Here is a 22031-nt window from a genome sequence, read left to right on the forward strand (position 1 = left end):
AATGCTGTTTTAATGGCCAATTAAACATCTGGTGAATGGTTAACAGTTTCCATCTGGTTAACACCAGCACATCTGCAGTGACAGTAAATCTTGTGCAGTGTGCCTAGAAAAATAACAAACATCAGTTAAAGAGGACATTGCCATTTTCTCTTAGGTATAGAGGGTTAATTTGTTGTTGAAGACTTTGTTTTGTAGCTTCAGTGACTGCTAATAACCAAAAAAGTAAATTTAGAAGAGTTATGATTCCATTTAAAGCTTTTACAACTCATTCACTACATTTTAATTCACTCTTCTTATCATTTTGAATATATCCAAGGTCAAAACCAACAGGATCAATCAAATGCACAACTGTAGAAGAGGAAAGGAGGTAAAGTGCAATTTGAGAATATTAATTATAATTTCAGAACAACTTGATGTAGAATCAGTTTAGAATGGAGTTTTTCAGGACCAGTACCCTTAGCCTGCTATGTTCTGGATATTCAGCAGCTTTTACTATAGTAAAATGTTTACCTTTTATCCCCCAAATCCCATTTGGAATAGATGTATAATTATTGTTAGTGCAATAGCATGGTTGTTATTCCAAATGAGGTACCATGGCAGACTATTACTTGTTGATATATGTGTTAATTTAACATGATAGTTATGATTAGACAATGATGAGACAGTCAATGACCACAGTCATGTCAAAGCTGTGGTTGTCAAAGTTGTAGAAATGAACAAATAAAGAATAAAAAATGGGATGAAGTGTGTATGGGAAACAAATCTATGGATACTCTTTCACTTTTCACAGAAAGTAGGGCACAGTAGGGGGGAGGAAAATGGATTTCTGGAGCTTTTAGGCACACCTAAAGGGACTTATTTTTTTTAACCTGATCTTGCTTGCATTCAAAGCGCCTCTTCAGTATTTGCAAACTGCAAAGGTTTGTTAGTTGGTTACCAAACTGAGACATGCATATGTCACCATGCCACTACATGTATATCACACTATACATGACACTATTAAGATAGACATACATGCAGTATTTACAGTAACTGACACCCAAATTGAGTTAAACGTTTCAGGGTGAACATTTTATCCTAAATGTAAAATGTTTTCATCCTAAAGTTGTCAGTCTATGGAGCTCCTGCAGCACACCTGTTGCTCATCTACCTTCATCGGTGACTGGCTCTATAAGGACCGGCTGGAGCCACAGACGATGCCAGACTGTCTTACTACCTTCGTGGTAAAGCTGGTTCACGGGTAAACACAGTCTCTAAGATGTTCCTTGTGCCTTCCATTTCAGTTTGCCTCCTGTTGAGATCTTCGTTCCTGGAATCCTGTTGTACTACTACTCCATTGCTGATTCACTATTCAACTCTGGATCTGCTACCTGCTGCCTTCACATGCCTGCTCGCCCTGCCTGGGCCTGGGCTTCAGCCATCTCCAACCCCTGGTACCCCTCCTGGAAATAAGTCTCTCTGTCTGTTTCACATTACGGATTCTGCTTGGACTCAACTGACAAACGTTATAGTAACGCACCGGACCAGAATCTCCTCGAATCTCCTTACCATCAAATCATTGTAAATAAACTATTCTCCGTCTTACTCTGTCTCAGTCTGCTCTTGGGTTCAACATAGTTTGTGTGCATGGCTACCAGCAGCCATGACAGCAATAGAAACTTATAACAATTAGGGTTGGGCAACGATTAAAATTTGTATCTAATTAATCGCATTTGTACGCAAAATCCCAAAATGAATCCAAAAGTAGTGTATAACGTTTAGCATTTAGTTTTATTTTAAATGTGCTGCCATATGAATGAAAGTGCCATAACATTTGCTGTGCAAATACACTTTTAACATCAGCATTTTTATGTAGAAGCCTCGTCTGTTTCCTTGAATGACTTGCTGCTATCAGTTGTGTGTTTTGCCTTTAAGTGATATTTTAGACTGGAACTACTACGGTGAGAAGACAATTCAACTTGGCAGTGTTTACAGATGACTTTGGTTTTGTCGACTCCGCCGTCTGGAAGAACTTTAAAATGAAAATGGCCGAGAAAAAGTTCGTACCCTTCTCCATGTTTGGTGGACCTGCCGATTACTTTCTTTTCCGGTTCCGCAGCAGACAGCAACAGACTTTTACAAAATAAAAGCCTGTGAGCAACAGACTTTTACAATAATAAAACAGGGGTGGTTTGTGGCATAGTGGGTTGAGCAGGCGCCCCATGAACAAGAGGCTATAGTCCTCGCTGCAGCTGGGCCCAGTTCGAGTCTCGCATCAGACAGTCCTGTGCTGCGTGTCGTTCCCACCCTCTCAGCCCCCTGCTTCCTGGCTTTCTGAACTTTCCTATCCATTAAAGGCACAAAAGCCCTCCAAAAAGTTTTTTTTTTAATTAAAAAAAACAAACAAAAAAACATGTGTTAATGCCTGATAAAATATCTATTGCCGTTAAATAATTAATACGTTAACGCATTAATTCGCCCAGCCCTAATCATAATATATTTTAACAACACCATTAACTACAGCTTTAAAAATGACTATTAGCCATACTGCTGTAAAACGGTAACAAAAACATTACATCCATCATGAAAGTTGGTTTTGTTGGAATACTTATGTGTATCACTGCATTCATTTTACCTCTACGAACTGTAATCTTTATCTAAACAAAAACATGATTTAACAAAGATTAAATGATTTATTACTTGTTTGTAATTTGGTCTTTACAAGTGCATTAAATGTAGGTTGGGGAGCTGTCAGTAGTAAAAGCAAAATCGAATTTTATGCTTTAGCATTTGCAACTCTTTACCATGTAAAGAGCTCACCTGATAGTTTTAGCCCAGGATAAGAATGCACCCACTCTTTCCTAAATGAGGTCAACTTTTTTTTTTTTTTTTTATACAAGCATTTTTAATACTGCACATGCTGATATACTATAGGCCTCTGGCAAAGATAAATCTGACACGCATATCTCCATCCTAAAATATCTCCAATATATTAAAGCTCAACGCACTAAACTCCAGAATTAACTTTCCAGATTAAGTATTTTCTGCTACATACTTGCAGCGATGTAACAGCAACACCAAAAAAAACTAATTAGATGAATCTAAAAAAACTAACAATGTATAATAAAAGTGAGGCTTCTGAACTGTTAGACTTGATGACCCTTTTCCGTTACATGGTACAAGTCAATTAGATTTTTTTAGTTACCAGATATCTTTTTAAAGTTTTAACTCACCCAAGGTTTGGAGCTGAGAGCGATGCTACTAAACACTGATGTTCCAGCACTGAAGACCCCAGTTTGGTTGGAAAGAATCCTCAAATGTGAGTTTAACATCTCTACAGCAGCGCTAAAGTCTGACACAGTAAATCTGCATTTAATTACAGTCCTATCTGCATCAATTATGATTCAAAGAGCACAATTTATGCACTAGGAGTATGGATTCACATACAAGTATTCTTTTTTTCCCTGGCTGACCAGAGATGAGCTCCGTAGCGTATACTTTTTGACCTCACCTGAAAAGAAATTAATCACTTCTGGGCTCTAAACTGGTCACAAACTCCCACTGTGCAGTGGCCACTCAACACTGAAGTTTTGTGTTCGATCTCTGTGTCACTGCAGGTTCACATGGCATTGCAATGATAAGCAGCTAATGCTGGTGGCACAGAGGGAACATTACCTGCAGTGAAAAATAAAGATCAGGAAAATTAAGCTGAGCTAAACTGCCCCGTCCAATGGAAAAACAACAATAATCCGATTTAATTAATTTTCTCACCAACTGGATCATGTTTACGGTCAAGATACAATTTAGCTGTAAATCCACATGTGCTCTGCCCTCAGAGTATGTTTTCTCTCTTTTTATTAAAAAATGCTCAATCTTAACCTCTTTTCAGACGTGATATGTGACAGAAATGTCTTCATCCATTAGTCAAAGCGAGGACATTCAGTGTGTTCAAGTTGCTCACCTTCTATTCAGACATGTCTGTCAAAGCAACAAACAGAGCCACTGTGCACAGATATGTTGCCATTTTAGAAGCATCTGAAAATATCTCTTGTACAGTGTACACTGCCTCCACAGTCACTACTGTTTGTCAGACAAGAAGCTGCACCACCACACAAACATCTGTACGTCCTTGTAGTTATATTGTTTTTAAAATAACATGTTTTTTTGCAGGCTGCACTGTGGTGGGTAGCACCGTCGCGAGAGGGTTCCAGGTTCATGGATGTTGTTTTTGCCATGAAGTAATATAAAGTTAACAAAGACTGTGTTGGATTGTGTGAAACAAAGTGGTGGTGAATGGGAGCCATACGCTTTTGAGCAGATTTCTCTCGTTCTTTTGGCTCAGATCATGTGACAAAACTGCTGCTAATTATAAGAGAAACCGTTGTGGAGGAAGGTTAGAATTGTGCAGTTATTTATTTAGTTAATAACATGATCTGAACAGCTGATCATACGTCTAATCAGTTCACCTCTACCGTGCGCTCCTGTCTGTTAATGTGTCATTTCAGACTTGTTCCTGGTTGAAAGTAGAGTGGAAAAAGCACCAGGGGGGTAATTCACACACCACAGCGACATGTTCAGTTTCAACCGGGGAAATGTAAAGTAGTGCAGGTCTAAAATAGGCTTTCTTTTTATTACATTGATTCTCTTTGATCCAATCATAAGCGGACACTCTGCCATGTTTTATTATTACTTTGTAATAATAATTTCAATCTCTTCTTTTTGACAGACGACTTAATAACAAGGAAGGTAAGTAATAAGAAAAACGTCATTCACAACCTGCATCCTCTTAGCATTAGCTTTATTTTCTAGGTTGTAACAGCTCTTTCAGATTTTATTTCTTGTCATCACCAGATTGTGAATGCACTACAGTTCCACAGGATCATTATTCTGAATATCATACATTCAGTTATTACATGGATACGTTATAGTTAATGGAGTTATTGACGAAGTGCTGTTCTTCAGTTATCAGTAATATAAACATTTCTATGTTGCTAGAGTTGCTTTGTGATCTAAAATGTTCTTTTTATTGAGTTTGTGTGGGACAAATATTACTAGATAAATATTGTTTTTGACATGCTCTTTTCTTCTCATCCTAATTTCTTGGTTTTAGCCGCTGTAGGCATATCACCGACTGCATTAACTGATCATTGCGGCACACCTTTCAATCCTTTAGGGAGATAAGATTGTATGAATTTGTCAAACAGTGTCACTACCAGATTGTTTTTGATGGAGCAGTCATGGCTTGCCAAGAATAGTCGGGTTTAAACTCCAACATTAATAGTACATCAGGTGATTTCACTGATTAATGCACTTCCAACCAGGCAGGACAAGCTAATCAGTGAAATCAGCTGCTTGTTTGTGTGACTAGAATGAAAATCTACCGAAACGGCGTGTCGACAGTGTAGCTGTGGATAACTGCTGTCTTCTATGTCCCTATTTAAATCTGACATACAAATAAATCTCTTCATAATGAGAATAATGTGGTGTTTTTCTAACAATCTATTGGGGCTTCGAAAATCTTCCAGCATGTCTTGAGGTTTGTAGAACGAAACAAAAAAAAGGCGTCCTCTGATCTTATCCTCATGTTACCTGCGTTGCCCATGGATACAGGAGCAATCTCTTTTCTTCTCCCACCATCATGCCATGCCTTGTATTCCAGGCACGCGCCCCTATGTCTGTGTGATTGTGTTTGGCGGTCAAGGGTACACAACACATACACAGAGTTAGAACAGTGTAACAAACAAAACCAAAAGATGCATGTATACTCAACTTACATGGACACAAATAGACAAAAACAGGCGAGATAATGCACAGAAATACACACACAAAAATGCACAACACTCCAGAATTGAAATTGAAAACCCCAGAAGTTAACTACAAACAGATGTGGGCAGCGTGCATGCATATCAGCACACTATCATTGCAGTAGCTGTTACAGCTGAGTGAAATATACACGCATACAGTTCAGCATTGAAGCTGATCAACAATTAAACCCACTATAATAAAATATGTAGCCTGCATAACAAAATAAAGCTCATAGGCCAATCTATATATTTACATTCATATTTTCTTATTTCTAAATGTCAGATCTCATAAAGCTGCATAATCAGTGTGACTGGCTTTGGTAGATAGTGTCAGTTTGCTGCCTTATGTTCTGACCAAAGACAGCTGTGAATGTGAGCAGCCCCGGTAGATTTTTCTTTCCTTTCAATTACCAACCTTGATGACGAAGTATTTTTTCTATACATACAATCTTATATCATCTATGAAGCAACATTATTAAAAAGTGTCAGCCAACGTTGTTACGGTGCTTTTTTTTTTTTTTAAAGATTTTTTTTACCTGCTATGGCTGTAAAGTTTATGAATTGAGCAGAAAACTGGGTTTTTTGAGGGCTGGTTCTAACCCTGCAGACAGGACTTTTAACATGTTTATACATAAATCTGTTGTTACTCACTGGCTATATTGAGGAGCAGAGGCATTTGAATGCATTATGGATTGCACTTTGCATAAGACAACACTTCAACAACACAGAAACCAATATCAGTTATTCTAGTTTTGGGCCGGAAACGGTTAGATCTCGAGCTGGTGGGACAGCTTTGAGAATGAGGTTGTTTTCACTTGAATAATATTTGACTGCACAGCATGAGTTTATGAATCCCGAGGAAAGACCGACACATTTTCAAATCTGTATGTAAGCATTGTTGACGGCATGTAGCACTCCATCTGGCTGCACGCAGACATTCAAACAACAACAGAAAGATCATGACGACATGAAAACAAAGAAATGAGTTGATTACATATACATATATGAACATTTAATGATATGACTTTATCACCCAGCAGCTGGCAGCGCAGCGGCAGTATAATGTAGCATATGTTGTGCCTGTAAAGCAGATGATCAAAATGATGGGGGGCTAGAGAGGAATGTCCAGGTTAAGATTCATCTATTTATTTACTCAGCAATCCATCCGTCTATTCTCTATGGCCACTTTATCCTGTTCAGGTTCATTGGTGACTGGACAGAAGGCAAAAGGTGGAGTATATCCTGGTTACCAGTCCATCACAGGACTCAACAGACTATTGAATACAAAATGTACCAAAATTTCCATATCAATATGTCAAGACTGAAGATGATAAGATGACAGGAAATACAATGTTATCATTGTATAGGATATGAATAAGAACATATTTTGTGTGACACTTTCCAATTCAGTGTTGGATGATATCACTTTCAGATTCTTGTGGGACATTTTCATCCACTTTTTGTGGTGCACAATTCAGAGAGCTGACGCAACACACATCAATAACAGCAAAACTAATCTCGTAGAGTGTTTAAAAACTCTCCTATTAAAGCTACATGGCAGATGAGAGTAGATCAGACAGCATGAAATACAGAGGTTGGCATCCATCGTTTCTATTTTTTCGCCATAGAACTAGAATAAATCGGGTACCTTTGTAAAAGTTTGCCGTTCTAAAGAGCCCACAGACTTCTACGTGACAAATTCTTTGATTGATGCCTCAATCTTCATTTACTCTATCTTCAGAATAACCCACAAAACCTGTAATGTTAACCAGCCTGTATTTTGCAGTCATAGACGCATTTATACTTACAGCATTTTATCATAGAAGAAAATAAGTGCACAAAGTAGATCTTTGTCCACGTTTACTTCTGTCAAATTCCAAAGCAGAGTAAAGCATTTTAGAAACATTGAAAAAAAAGTTGAAATTCTGTGTAATTTGTAACTTCACATTACACACTGAAAACATACCTGGTTGCAGCAGATTGTAAAGAGTATAGTTGTTGGTTGATTGATAGTAGCTAAATGTGCAATACCAACTAGTAATTCTATTTTGCTCCCATTCTTTTATGGATTTACCGTCTACCACTCCAAAGAATCACTGTTTTGCTCACTCAAAATTTCAAGAATATTCACCCGACTTCACCCAGGCACACTCTGTCAATTTAGCATCATCAATTAACATAATATGCGTTTTCTTTGGGAGGAAACAGGAGTACCTAGGGGGAACCCACACATGCACACGAAGAACATGCAGTATCTTGAATGCATTAAAAAAATCACTTTAAACTGGGCAGAAAATGTGGCAGATGTGCAGCTATCTATGATACCAGCAGCCGTAGCTCACAAATGTTTTAACACAGCTGAAATGGATTCTGTAAGGCAAGTATAATTCTGCATGATACAGTCTACACATCTCCATGCTTTTGCAAACCTTTAAAATGTAATCTCAAATATAATTCATCTCAATATATACCATATAATTCTGCTAAATACAAAATGACTAATGTAGGTTGACATGCTCATCTCTAAGACAACTCAGCCTGTACTCAATTGAAATAGCAGTAAATCAGTATGACCTGGAGCTTCTGACCATAAATCAAACTCATATATGCCTACAAATGCATTATGCCTTGAGAGGTGTCTCGTAGATCAAAGTAGTGTGTCTGTGTATATATATGTGTGAAGACATTTCTCCTAGTTCTTCTTATGCCCGATGTCTATCTGAGCTCTGTAAGCTTTAATGGACCGTCATAGCACAACCTTCCACTGATGGCTTATGGGGAAAATGATGGGAAAAATGTCCTCTTTATGAGTGAGGGTGTGTGTGATGCAACATACCATAAAGCAAGGTCAATAGAGGGATATCACTCAGTGTGTGTGTGATGCCTTTTGCTGATTTACAAGATTACATTGTAGATGGAAACTGGCTATTTTTTTTTTTTTTACCTATCATTACATGCTGCAATCTGACAGACGCGATCTGGTATCCTTTTATTACAAAAACCACAGCATGGTCACAGGAATCCACAGAGGGCTAGCAAGAATTCTGATCTCAATGGTTATCCTCTTGGTTTTCCCTCTCTGTCCTTTTTTTCTCATTGTCTTTTCCTCCCACCATCTCACAGAAGAAAAATGAGTTCCTCCCGTTGTCTCCTCACACTACTCGTGTCTCGGCAAAAAAGTATCATCTGAGGAAACAAAATAACAATTCAAAACACCACAAAGATCATTTCCAAGTGCCAACTAGGACATATAGTCCATGCCTGCACAAGAAGACAGCTCACCACTACAGCAGTGGGTGGTATTGGTACCTAGAGAAAGTGTACAGTAAGGGAAACCAGAAGACAAAGTAGACTAAAGAACGAAACAGAGCATAAAATGTTAACAAACAGCGTATGTTTGGTATTTTTTCAGAAATGTCAACCAGAGCGGCTTTCTTGAATCACAATTATCAGTTTGTCTTTAGTTTTTTTCATTTCATATTGCCATGCTGTTGTGAAAGTGTTGCTTGCTTTCAAGATGATAAATGAAGAGCGATTGTGTGTTACTTGTTCTGCCGCCACTGCTGCCTCCCTGTTTGTACAGACATTCGCTAATCAGAGTGAGCTCACTGAGAGACGCAACACAAATTTTATACGTTGTATTGGTGGAAAAAGAAAGCCAACCAGACTAGCAATGGCAAAATACAAGGGATACAAATGGTCACTGACCCTTTCCATTTAGTGTATGAGACTTCACAAACACACCATTAAAACCATGTCCAACTGCCAACCTGAACGTACTATCATACCGCTGCAATAGAAGATTCCACCCATGGGGTGTCTATGTGAGTTATTCAGTAGTGGAAACCAGATGAAACTGGAAAAAAAAAAGAGTAATTTTTGTACATTCATTTAATTTTTAGTTACGATTTTTTGTATTCAAAAAGTTTCATTGCAATTACATTACTCAAAAACCTGTGAAACAAGTAAAACAATTTATTCATTTTTTGTGCTTTTATACCTTTAATTAAGCATTTGAGCTGCAGGCATAAAAAAAATTGTGTTGTGAAAGACTCCACTAGAGAACATTCCCAACGCTGAACAGTCAAAGAAATCCAGCCATAATGTTAACAAAAAACTGTTCATCACTGTTCCCAATGTTCCCAAAAGCTGACTTTAAAGTAGGTAAACCACAGCCTTTAGGTTTGTTATGTATGAACTCAGTCCAGGGGCACGGCAGTCCCAAAATGGAAAGTCATGGAAGAGTTCTTATACTTTATGAAATATTTACAAAGGTCAACTGCAAATGAATTATCACATGTTGGTATTTACTGTGTGTGCAGCTTAAAACAACTGTCACGCCATGTTCAATTAAGTGTTTATCACTTAATCAAGCCATCCAGTAAACATGACACTGAGTGCTTTGGGGGATGGGGGGGAAGCACTTTCTTAATGAACTGCATCCTTGACATTCTACCACATTTTACAACAGACTGTATTGAGTCTTTATGTAGATACACATGTGAGTTGGTCTTCACCCCAGGAGAGACATTAATCACATACAAAGCCTTTACACAACAGCAAAAATACAGTGTGTAGCTTTTTTTATAGTCTGCGGTTTGTTGTAAAAGCTCATTTAGAAGAAACATTTGTGAACTCCTGAACCTGGTCTCTAAGAATAGAATTGTGAACTGAAAAGCAGAAGGGAGTATTAATTCCTACAGTTTATGAAGGAATAAGTGTGTGCATGTATGGCTGGCAACATGGCTGCAATAGTTCTCTTACTCTGTGTGACGGAAAGTGAGAGAAGGAGGAAAATAAAGTGTGTGTGCACCTGTGTGTGTGTGATTTAGCTGTATTCTCTGCGTTCCTGAAAGAGGGAGCACTCAAAGATGGCCAATCGTTGGCAGAAATGACAACTGGCTCTATCTTGCCCTGCAGACTGCATGTGACCTGCGGCGGCATCTAATTTCTTTCTTTCTATACATCCACTTTCCTTTCGCTCTCTTATTTCAGGCCTTATTCTATTAGTGTTGAGGTCTTTAACCGGCACTGTGCTGCTTTTTCAGATGGCTTCTTTACGTCATTTGCTCACTCCTCTTAAATATTTCTATTTTCCGGCTCTCTGAGATAGACAATGTCTGTCTGAAAACAAGGGGAATTGCTTTAGCTCTCATTTCTGTCTGTCTCTGACTTCTCCATTGCAATGGGTTTTTTAAACTTATTTTATTTCAACTAGTTAATCAGTAAAAAGAAAAAAAAAATTATTAAATATATTGGTCATATTACAATCTTTAAATGTTTTTTAAGTAGCCTGAGAGGCTGTCATATTCATAGTAAGGGCATTATATCATGAGAAGTAAAATATAAATGTAAATTTACAGATGCAAATGAAATGTAAATGCATTTACAGGGCAGGCAAGTGCAGGCGATTTTCAAGTGACTGGATAAAGCATTTGTCTTTTAAACTCCTAAGAAGACTTTAACCAATTAAGGAACCAATCAATCAGCCCATGCTGATTGAAATGAACCCTAAAACCATCCCCTGGCTGCCAGTCTGGGACACTACGAGTGGGCGGCTTAAAGCCTGGCAAGATTGTTTCTGTCATAACTGTGATCAAAGTAAAACTAGTTAAAACACTTTTGATACATAGATTGACATTATCACTGCGCGATGTAAGGGATTACATGATGGATGCTACTAAAGAGCAAATGTTGTTGATAACAAATTATTTTTTTCGCATTCACAATGTAGCGAATAACCGCATTTTGAGAATTAATATGCAAGGAACACGAAAGAGCTTAATAAAAAGAGATGATGAGTGATGTAATTACTGTGAAAAGCCATGTTATTAGACACAGAATGTTCTTCAAATACCATATGAAGAGCAAAATAATAAACATCTCTTAAAAATTACAGAAACGCAAAAGTGTTTGCAGTAAAATGATCTCTTTTGTCAAATTGCTTTTACAGCCTTTGAGCTGCAAATAATCAAATCTGAGAATGATGATGTACCTAAAATTGGCCACAAGGACTCTAACTTCTCAAAGAAAAGGTAGGATACCAGTTTAAACAATAGATCTTCATATGAGTCATTGCAGTTGAGTCGAAAACAAACACAAACAAAGTGCACAAACTGATTATCTAAACGTTCAGAGGTTTCTGATGTTTGGATTACAGTTTAAAATGACAAATTGTGTTAATCAGAATGATAAAGGGGAGCCTAAAAAGTTTAATTCATACATTTCGCAAATGTAAAGTTTAATATATTATCAAACGTTAAAAGCTGTTAAATCACTTACTCACTGGGTCAGGAGAACTTGGAGGCCTTCTTGTTCTTCCCTTTTTCAGGAAGCAAGGCGGAGTGCTCATCAGGCTGATTGAGCTACACCTGAGGCTTGTGTTTTAAAAGCTCCTCTCCTGCCAGTTACGATCCCTCCTGACTTGGATTGACTTGCAGGGCGGCTGCTGTTTTGTTTTTTATTTTTGATCCCTTACACATCCACACACTCAGGCATGCATACACTACTGACAACTGACTTCAACGTTTCCTTAGTTCAGTTAATTTGGTTAATAAAAGTTATTTTGAAATTGGAAACTTTCGTCTGTCTCCCATCTTTGTTACAGCCTTAGAGCCGGGCTGTGACAACACGTACTGAAAAAGAAACCCTAATGTCCACTTACCATGAGCGGGTTCTAAACAAAGCTGCAGAAACCAGCGTTCGACTGTCGTAAAAAAGTAAACCTCATTTAAATCATAGGGCCTATTAATAAAAAGTGCACTGTATAACTGAATTACTGTTGTTTAATTAACCCAAACGCATAAACTGGGCTAGTCTTGGATGTGGAAGTCCAAGGCTGTCCCACTCCAGCCCTGTGTGGTGGTGTTTTAACAACATGGCTGATTTCAATGCAAAGCTTGCAACAAGATTGTTTTTAAAAGATAAATCTGAATGAATTGTTCATGGACCAGTTGCATACAAGGAAAATATAGGTACTCGGGAGTAGAATTTCCAGTCGAGTCTTTTTCTATTAGTTTGATGTGTGCCAGCGTTAGCTCATAAGCTAAAGCTATCTGCTCTCTCATATATGTAATATGCGCTCCAAGTGTTATTGTGCATACATTTTAAACTGTTAGTGAGAGTCAATAGAAGAACACACAACCTCACTGAGCGGACAGATAGTGTTTTGCATTAATGGAGCTGTATATTCACATTATGACATATATAGCCGACTGCATTTTTAATTTGTCTTTTGTTTTGACCACATTAGGCCATTTGGTGTCAGCCAGATTCCTAAAATAATAAATCTACTATCTGTATACACTCATCCAACCAGCAGAAGAAAAAATCCAGAGACTTCTTTCAATTCTTTATTAAAATTTTATTTTATTTTTGTCCTGCTTGCAGTACAGCACAATATTGTCATTGACCCCACTGTTTGGCAGATGTGGCTATAGCAGAGTGGTGGCAGCTTCTTACCACATCTGTGAATGTGTGTGTATGGGTGTGTTTGTGTGTGTGAATTTAATTTGTTTGTTGTGTTTATTGGTCTGTGTATGTGTTTGAGGTACTGACAATAAAGCACAGAACAACCACCCATTGTCCCATACAGTCAATACAGCAGTAGTAATACAAGGCTTTAAGACAATGTTCAGAGGTATCTAAGCAAAAACTGTGGATGTGCTTCCACCGCAGGCTAAACTGGGCTTACCAGGACTCAGAACCGGTAAAAGCTGAAACTACGTTTAAACTAAATTTGGGAAATTAATATTTTACCTTAATGATTTGCTGCACATTTAAGGTATCATGGATATAGGCTTTGCCTCCTCCTGTATATGGACACAGCCATGGTTGACATCTGATGGGTGATTCTGTGTGCATTACCCTGATGAAGGCTAACAGAAGAAATGTGTCCACCTGTCAAGCTACTGATGCAAAAAATGGAACAAACAAAAACAAAATGGCATGTGAATGTACATTAAGTAGCTCGCAAATGCCTTAACATAAAAAAAAACAACTTTAAGTATCTGGGTCATCACTTCTGATCAATTGCAATGTGACTCCTTTGGTAGCAAGTTCTCAAGAGTCCGGTGAGACCGAAGAATGGCAAACTAGCTAAATGCAAAAAGGCACAAAATCAATGTCCAGTGGCCCTTTAAATCAAGAACGTTGGCCAGCAATCATGCAAAATGAGACGGCTCTCCACAATCTGGAGATGCAGATACTTTGCTGATTACTTACTCACATGGTTGATCATGTTATGCATGTGGACGCTGATGGAAGTGGTGCTTATTATGGAAAAGAAAGAGACCCTATTTCACTAGTTTGGCCACATGATCCAATGGAAAAGGAATGGAATCAGTTCAAGGAAAAGCAACTACAATAAGCTGGCTCAACAGAGTAAAGGAAGGAACGGAACAAAATGATCCCACAATCGTCACTGCTGTGGAAACCATGAAAAGCATTGATAGTAACTATTTTCGAAAATGTGTTCTTTAAAAAGAAAAAAGCCCTGGTTCGGCCACTTTTTGCCTTAGTGGAAATTGCACATACAAGCAGGTTTAGCTCTGCCCCCCCGACACGTGTCAAAATAGCTTTTCCAGTTTTGTAAAAATTAAGAAACCCAAGTTTTTGTAGTGTGTCATTCTTTTTTTTACTTCTTTTTTTTTTTACAGCACAGCAGCTTGGCAGATACATTACACTATGCACGTTTATCAAAGTTTTTATATATTCCACTTGTGTCGGTTGGCAGGGGTAGCTGTGCATGGTTTTCATAGCAATACAGCTACTGGGAAATGCAAAAAAAGCCTGTGCTGCTCGCTACATTGTGTTTCAAAGTGGTCATTTCACTGTAGACTACGGTATAAACTGGATGAAATGGATCCAGTCAACCCGAAACAGGGTCGAGAATGTGACCCCTATACATGAGAGAGTTGTGGTAAAAGCTGCTGTATCCATAAAAGATTTAATTAGTAGTTCATCTGTAGCCCAAACAAAAAATAAAGGCCCCTCTGGATAGACAAACACACGCCACCACTGCTACAGTGACACGGTCATAAGACACTCGCACACACCCCCCCCCCACATTGTCACCATATTGAATTCCTAACGTTAGCTACTTTATATAGCTAATGGAGGCGGATGGTTGGTCTTTAGTGAGCAAAAACACAGTTACATACTGGTCTCTGTTTTCACTGGGGGTTAGGGAGCTGGGCAGGAGGTTTGAGACGAGGGAGACACAGACAAAAAAGACATTTTCATCAAGATAATACCGTAAATTTAGTCGACAAACTTATATAACATAGATTTAGAGTTTTGAAATATACCATCATATATATATATATCTATATATAGATATGCTATTTTTTTTTAGGTGAAATAAATATATCCACATATACTCTTTTTTTTAAAAAAAAACAAAACAACCAGCTTTACAATTGCAGACACGAACCAGCACAATGGATAGACATGAGGAAAAGATTCGAGGGGAAAAGGGAAATATCAGTGGCTCAATTTTCTGGGGAAACATTCAAACTTTCTGGTTACATCGCTTGTACCTGCTGTGCAGTTGAGCTTGTGTACCGTCACGTATCTTTGCTCATGCCATAGTGTTTCAGCTATAGCTTTGGCACTAAGCAAGTCAAATAAGCTTTTTTTGTGTTTGGGGCAACAATTTTAAGTTTCTTTCTGTGAATGTGAATGCTTAGAAACATGTCACACTTCAGGGTCTTCCATGTTTTATTGATATCTGTGTTATTGATTGCTGATGGTAATAAGCAAAGCACTAAACTGTCTCCAACTTTGTTTAATTTCGGGGATATGTCAGTCAAGGAAATATGTCAGTGAAAATTATGGAAATAGTGTTTTTACAAAAAATTTTAATTATTTTTTTTATTTAAATGGAGCTGGAATGAGAAATTATATTCTCAAATATAAACATCAGTTTTCTCTAATTCTATCCACTGCCACAAATATAGATGTGAAATATACATCTTTTTTTTTTTTTGCAAAAAAAATCAAACAAACCACATAGCAAATGTTAAAAACTTAAGTTCTCCTTTGTTTTCTTCAGTTTCAGTAAATTATGGCTCAGATGCAGTTCCAGGCAATCCACATGAGTTGAACAGACCTTTGGGAAAGATGGCTCAGGCATTTTTAGCAAATAATAAACTCAAATGGCTCTTATTCAGCACTCCACTGATGGCCAGTTTATGCAAATATAAAAATTCAAATTTTGATGGTTGTAACTAATAACTTGAGCTAAGCACTTGACATCGGATTGCAACTGCTGGTGTCAGCCTGATTAAAAAGTTATAGCTCTTGGTTAAACATTTACAAGATGAGAAATACTTTTTAAAAACAAAATATCACAGGAAGTGCCATTGTGTCTATCACATATCAACGCTCAAATCCACCATTTATCTCATTTGCTAGAATGCAACACAGGCACAGTCGCTTTGACATCAAAACGGCACTGGCAATTAATGTAGGCCTGAATCAATCAAATCTATGTTCGATCATTACATAGCATACCTTCATACTCATACTTGGCACATCATATATGGCAGGACTGATTAGCATAAGGCTAAAAGTACTAATTTCCCTGCATCACGTCAACAATCTTTTAATCACCACCTGACTGTTTAAACTCTTGCTCGGTAGCAAGCAAACCTGGTTTAATAACTTTTGCAAAGGTTTTCTCTTTTCTAGCCTAGGTGCCAATTCAACCTCTTGCAGGAGAACGTATCAAACAAACAGAAAGGTTAAATCAATGTTTAGTCACCGCAGTTGTCACTCTTTAGCATGTACTGTAGATTTACCCGAGAAGAGAAGCATTTTGTTGTTCATCAGGCTTCGTCAACAACAACCAATGTTAGCTCTGTCTATTTCTTAATCATGCATGTAAACCCTCTGGAATGCTACAGTTTCCCTCTTCAAGTATCTAACAGTAATTTTTGTCGCAGCACACACGTTGGTGGCTGACTTTACATTCAGACGAACACAGGCAGGGAACAGAAACTGCCTTCATTTTTGTAGTTAGGTAGTGGAGAGAACATTTCATGTGCACCCAAGCTTGAGTAGTATGGCACAGTGATTACATTGTATTAGATTTAATACTTGTATGGACACATAGAACACCATCAATAGCAACAACAACTATAACACAGAAGTAAAGTAATGGTCTTTAAATATAAAGCTTTAACATGAACAAATGCAGAATAATGTATTGCTCAAGAAGGAGAGTTGATGAATGGGCTTGTTCACATACATGTGTCTTGCATGTACCTGTATGTAAGTATTTGTGGGTACTTTAGTGTGTGTTTTTTGTGTATTAGCATGTGCACAGGTTTTGGAGATGGTGTAATACTGTGCAAGATAAAAGGAAACACAGCTGCAAACATTGTACAGATTGATGTCGAGCTCTACTTAAGTTTGGCACTCAGCTTTTCATTAAGCCAGAAGAATATCAGTCACAGCTGACTTACCCTGTTGTCAAGAATACAAACACAGAAAAGCACTGACACACAGAATAATCACATCAAGGAGAAGAGCCAAGAGGGGGAAGAAGGCGAGGAGAGGACAAGAGAGATGGGAAGATTCACATGTAAAGAAGATGTGAAAGAAGTAGAAAAGTAGAAAGAGAAACAACAAAAAAGGGAATAGAAGAATTAAGAGGCAAGAAAGTCGGGGGAAACGGGAGCAAAAGAAAAGCAATGACTACCAGAAAAGTGGGTGGTTATCACCTTCCCGTCCCTCTACAGAGGAAGGTATTGATCAGACAACAAAGGTGCCTCCGGTGGGTGTCACAGTTCTGCGGGGGTGTAAACAGTTCGTTAGGGGAAAAGGAAAATCAGAGTAAGCGATTTGTTTAAAAGAACAAAAGAATAAAGAAAACCAATAAGAACACTGTTCTGTGTTCAAGGCTTCCGAGAGCAGGAGGCATACAGTACTATAAAGTTCCTGAGCCCTCAGCAAGCAGAAAGATGTCTCTGAATATAATAACTACCTCTCTGCTTGAACTCCTTCAGTTGAAACTCTTGCGATGTTCGATTTGCCTTTATTGGTTGGTTTAGTTCAGAATCCAAGTCATTGCTGCCAGTGTTGTCTTTCACATATTGAGAGGAATATAATGAAACAACGGTAAACACAAGAATGGTCCTGTGCTCCTTTGATCTACTCCATTGGGTTAGTTTGGCTTTCAGTTACGTTTGTGCAGAACTTTAGGAAAGGGCACAGTGCATGTACTGTACGGACTTTGCATTGCAGCCATGTTTGCTGATGTGCAGCCATGTTTGCAGATCATCTGTTCAGCGTCAGCCTTGCAGAGCCTTCCTATGACTTTTGATACCTTGCTAAACTTCAGACTTCACTCTCTACACTAGAGAATTGGGCTGAGCCCCTTCGCGAGCAAAGACTCTTGGTTTTGAGGGGTAAGTGAGGAGAAGGAGGAAATCTCTGGGGCTGGGGAACAGAGCGCAGTCTCTGGTACTGCAGTTTGGCACTTGCCGAAGCCATGGAGGAGACCTGGGGTGCACCCTGTGTGGATGAGACCACAGAGGGAGACGATATAGAAGAAGAGGAGGTATGGGGAGGAGCATGGATAGAGTGAGATGAGGATGGCGGAGCTGGCAGGGCAGGAAGTGGGGGTGGCAAGTTGGATATAAGAGATTGAGGTGGGGATGTTTGTCTTCCTCGATCTCGATCCCTGTCTGTTCTCTGTGTCCGTTGCTGGATACTGAGGTTTGACTGGCTACCAGATTTAGATGGATTGTGTGATCGATCAGGTTTGGACGAGGATGAGGAGTCATGTTTTGACTTTGAGGGACCACCAAAACTCTGGCAGTGGTGGTACAGCTCTTCCTGGCTTCGTGAAGTTACGCGGGCCCATTTGGAGGAGAGTGGGTGATGTCTTGGGGAATGACAGGAGGAACAAGCTGCGTGCCCTCTTCCCTTGTCTTTTGACTTGCGCTTACTCTTCTTCTCATCCTGAATATGTAGTTTATCCACTGACCAGTATCGTCGTGGAGGTGGTGGAGTGAGAGGAGGTGGAGGCCATTGAGAACCTGATCCCCACCCTCTCTCTCCTCCGCCACCTCTACCTGCATTAGAACCCCACCCACTTTCTGCTGTCCCCCACCTTTCTCCACGCTCCAGGAACAGGTCGTCTCTACTGTTGATGCTGCCAGTTTTATCCCTGGAGGGATAAGTACTGAAAAACCAACCACCACCTCCAATCCCTCCCACTGCCCTTCCTTCATGATCTTCCCAGTACCTTTCAAACTTTCCAAATTCTCCCGAGGAACCATCATCATCGGAATAAATCCCAACTACCTTATCACGTTCTCGTTCCTCATCAGATATAGTCCTTCCTCCTCCATGCCTTTTCCTACGCTCTGCTTTCCTTCTGTCTGGCTCAGAATCTTCTTCATCCCCTACTTCAGACCCCCACTCATGGAAGGACAACCCCTCCTTGGAGTGCATCTCACCTCTTTCATTCCTTCCCAACAGTGGTCTCCTCTCTCCCTCCATTCCAGCAGGTTCTCTGTCTGAACTTTTACTCTTCCTTCTTTTAGAGGAAACTGGTAACAAGGGAAGAAAGGCAGATGGAATAGCATCAGAAGGTGGGTTCCCTGCTCCCCAGAACTTGACGGACGTAGAGGGCTTACTACTAGAGCTAGGATAGTGCTTGCTGTTCCTTCGCCTGAGGTGTCTCTCCTTTGTTCTGCCGTCTTCCCCATCATCCCTCTCTTTCTCTTCTCTTTCCTTCCTCTCCTCTTCACCTGGGATGTTCCATCCATAGCTTCTGATTGAGCTCTCACTCTTTTTTCGAAATGACTCTCGCCTCAAAGGTGGGTATGATGGGAAGTCCGGTGTTCCTGATTTGAGTTCCTCTCTTTTCTCAGGATCTCCGCCCTCTTGCTCGGACCTTTTTCGCTCTCTCTTCCTTGTCTTATCGTCTTTCTTCCTCTTCTTCTTCGCTTTGCGACGCTTTCGCTCCCTTTCTCTCTCCCTCTCCTCCCTTTTCTTCTTTTTTCGTCCCTTCTTCCTCCTCTTTCTTTCACGTTCTCTCTCTTTTTGGTGTCTCTTCTCCTCTCGATCTACTCCTCCAATTCCTCTGCTTGTTGTCCCTCCCCTCCCCCGCTCTCTGTCACCCCACGATGCCCACCACTCCTGTAACTGTGCCAGCTGACTGCCGGTCCTCTCTCTTCCATAAACTCTCTGTGGTTTTGGTTTTCGTGGTGGGACTGGAGGAGGTGGCGGGCTGCATGGCAGTGAGCGTGATGACATGCGTCGGGAGCGAATCTTCCTCCGTGAACCCTGAAGGAGGCTGGACTCCTCTGTGAGAAGATCGGAGTCATATTCGTCATCTACCATTAAATCCCGATCACCTGCTCGATAACGGAAACTCAGTGAGGAGTTATAGGAGCTGTCACTGGAGCAAGAGGAGGGGGAATTTGACCGAGAAAGGGACACAGATGATGAAGAAGAGGATGAAGATGAGGAGGAGGAAGAGGAAGAGGACGACGCACTGGAGCAGGATGAATAGAAACGGCATGGAGAGGAAGGAGTAGTAGGAGTGTGTGTTGGAGAAGAAAGGGGGACTGGAAGAGGGGGAGGTGGAGGTGGGCGGCGTCCCCTCCTTCCACCTCCATCACTTGCTCCATACCTCCCACCTCCTCGCCTCCCTAGAGGGAGTATGTTCTCATACAGGGGGCCTCCTGAGCCTTTTCTCCTTGGCTGAGCTAGGCTTCCTCGTCTCCAGAAGGGAGGCCTTCGTGGAGAAGATGGGAGTGGTGGAGGTGGCTTGGAGATTAAATGCCCTTGGCCTTGTAGGGGACCTGTAGGAGGCAGCCGTGGCATCCCTGAGGCTTTAAGTCCTCGAGGATTGGCTTTGGGAGTCTGCTGAGGGCCCCCTGCCTGATGGTCTGAGTTAGTTCCTAGCCCCTCAGGATCTATAGGACCATAGTAACGCTTATATTCATCTAGCCCTGTGTCACCTCCTCCTCCTGCTCCACCTGCAACTCCTCCTTGCAGACTCCAGTGCTGTCCAAGGTTTTGCTGATACTGCTGTTGGGCCTGTAGTTCAGTGATCCCCCCTGCAATTCCACCAACACCCACTCCTCCACTGCTGCCTGCACTCATGACCTTCTCAGGTTTTGGCCTGTTCCAACGATCAACAACAGCCAGCCTACGGTCATGGCGAGGCAAGAAGGTGGAGCAAGGCATGGGGCCTTCCAGTAAGGGGCTGTTTGAGGGACCCAGAGCCATTGCTGAATGCCCTGTAGTTGGCGGTGATCCAGGTAACATAGTAGTATACGTTGGCCCCTGTTGCTGTTGGTGGTGCTTCTGTTGCTGTTGTACCATGGCAATGGCAGTTGTGTTGTTCACTGTGGCTGTCACAAGATGTTGTTGGGCGACGGTAGGTATAGTGGTCACAGTGTGGTATTGGGGCAAAGAGCTTTTGCTTCCTCCTGGTGTTGTCTCATCCTCAAACTGGCAGCAACTGTACATTCCCTGGGTGGAGAGATAAGAGAGAGACTGCAATTAGACCAGCTGGCTGCCAAGTGTGATAAGGAGGAACTGTGTCTCTGTGTGTCAGAGACAGAGAGACACAGAGAGCTTGACATTCCCAATTTTGTAAAGGAAATCTATTGAGCGTCTTTAATCAGATTTCTATACAGACCATATAAAAGCTATCTTCAGGAGACCATGTCTGACATACGGTATTTTTTCAACTAGCTACTAAAAATTAGGTGAAAAATATTCAGAAGTTTTGAAAGTTGCAGAGCCATTCTTCAATAAAATTTTGTTCACCCTTAAAGTTGTGATGGATCCTGCAAAAAGACAATGAATATCACATTCTAGATGAAAAAATTAAAGAAAAACTGTGATAGAAGTTCCTACTTCCAGCAGGATAATGCGCCATGTCACAAAGCTCATATCATCTCAAACTGGTTTCTTGAACATGATAATGAGTTTACTGTAGTCCAACGGCCTCCACAGTCACCAGATCTCAATCCAATAGAGCACCTTTGGGATGTCGTGGAACAGGAGATTCGTATCATAGATGCTGGCAAATCTGCAGCAACTGTGTGATGCTATCATGTCAATATGGACCAAAATCTCTGAGGAATGTTTCCAACACCTTGTTGAAAGTATGCCACAAAGAATTAAGGCAGTTCTGAAGGCAAAAGGGGGTCCAACCTTTTACTAGCAAGGTGTACCTGATAAAAGTGGCCAGCCAGTATGTGTGTGTATATATGT

At 40.2% G+C, this 22031-nt stretch overlaps 1 protein-coding gene across 1 annotated transcript in view; it reads right to left on the reverse strand.

Annotated features, from left to right (window-relative positions):
• Positions 1 to 16446: 16446 nt before the first annotated feature.
• The window catches only part of grin2da (glutamate receptor, ionotropic, N-methyl D-aspartate 2D, a), a 255403-nt gene continuing 249818 nt past the window's right edge, over positions 16447 to 22031 (reverse strand). The window contains exon 19 of the mRNA XM_075449709.1: positions 16447 to 21281. Coding sequence (XP_075305824.1) covers positions 18126 to 21281 — 3156 coding nt within the window. The 3' untranslated portion in view covers positions 16447 to 18125. The remainder of the gene's footprint in view (positions 21282 to 22031) is intronic.

Source organism: Odontesthes bonariensis, chromosome 18 (genome assembly GCF_027942865.1).
Source record: "Odontesthes bonariensis isolate fOdoBon6 chromosome 18, fOdoBon6.hap1, whole genome shotgun sequence".
In the NCBI taxonomy this organism is placed as follows: Eukaryota; Metazoa; Chordata; class Actinopteri; order Atheriniformes; family Atherinopsidae; genus Odontesthes; species Odontesthes bonariensis.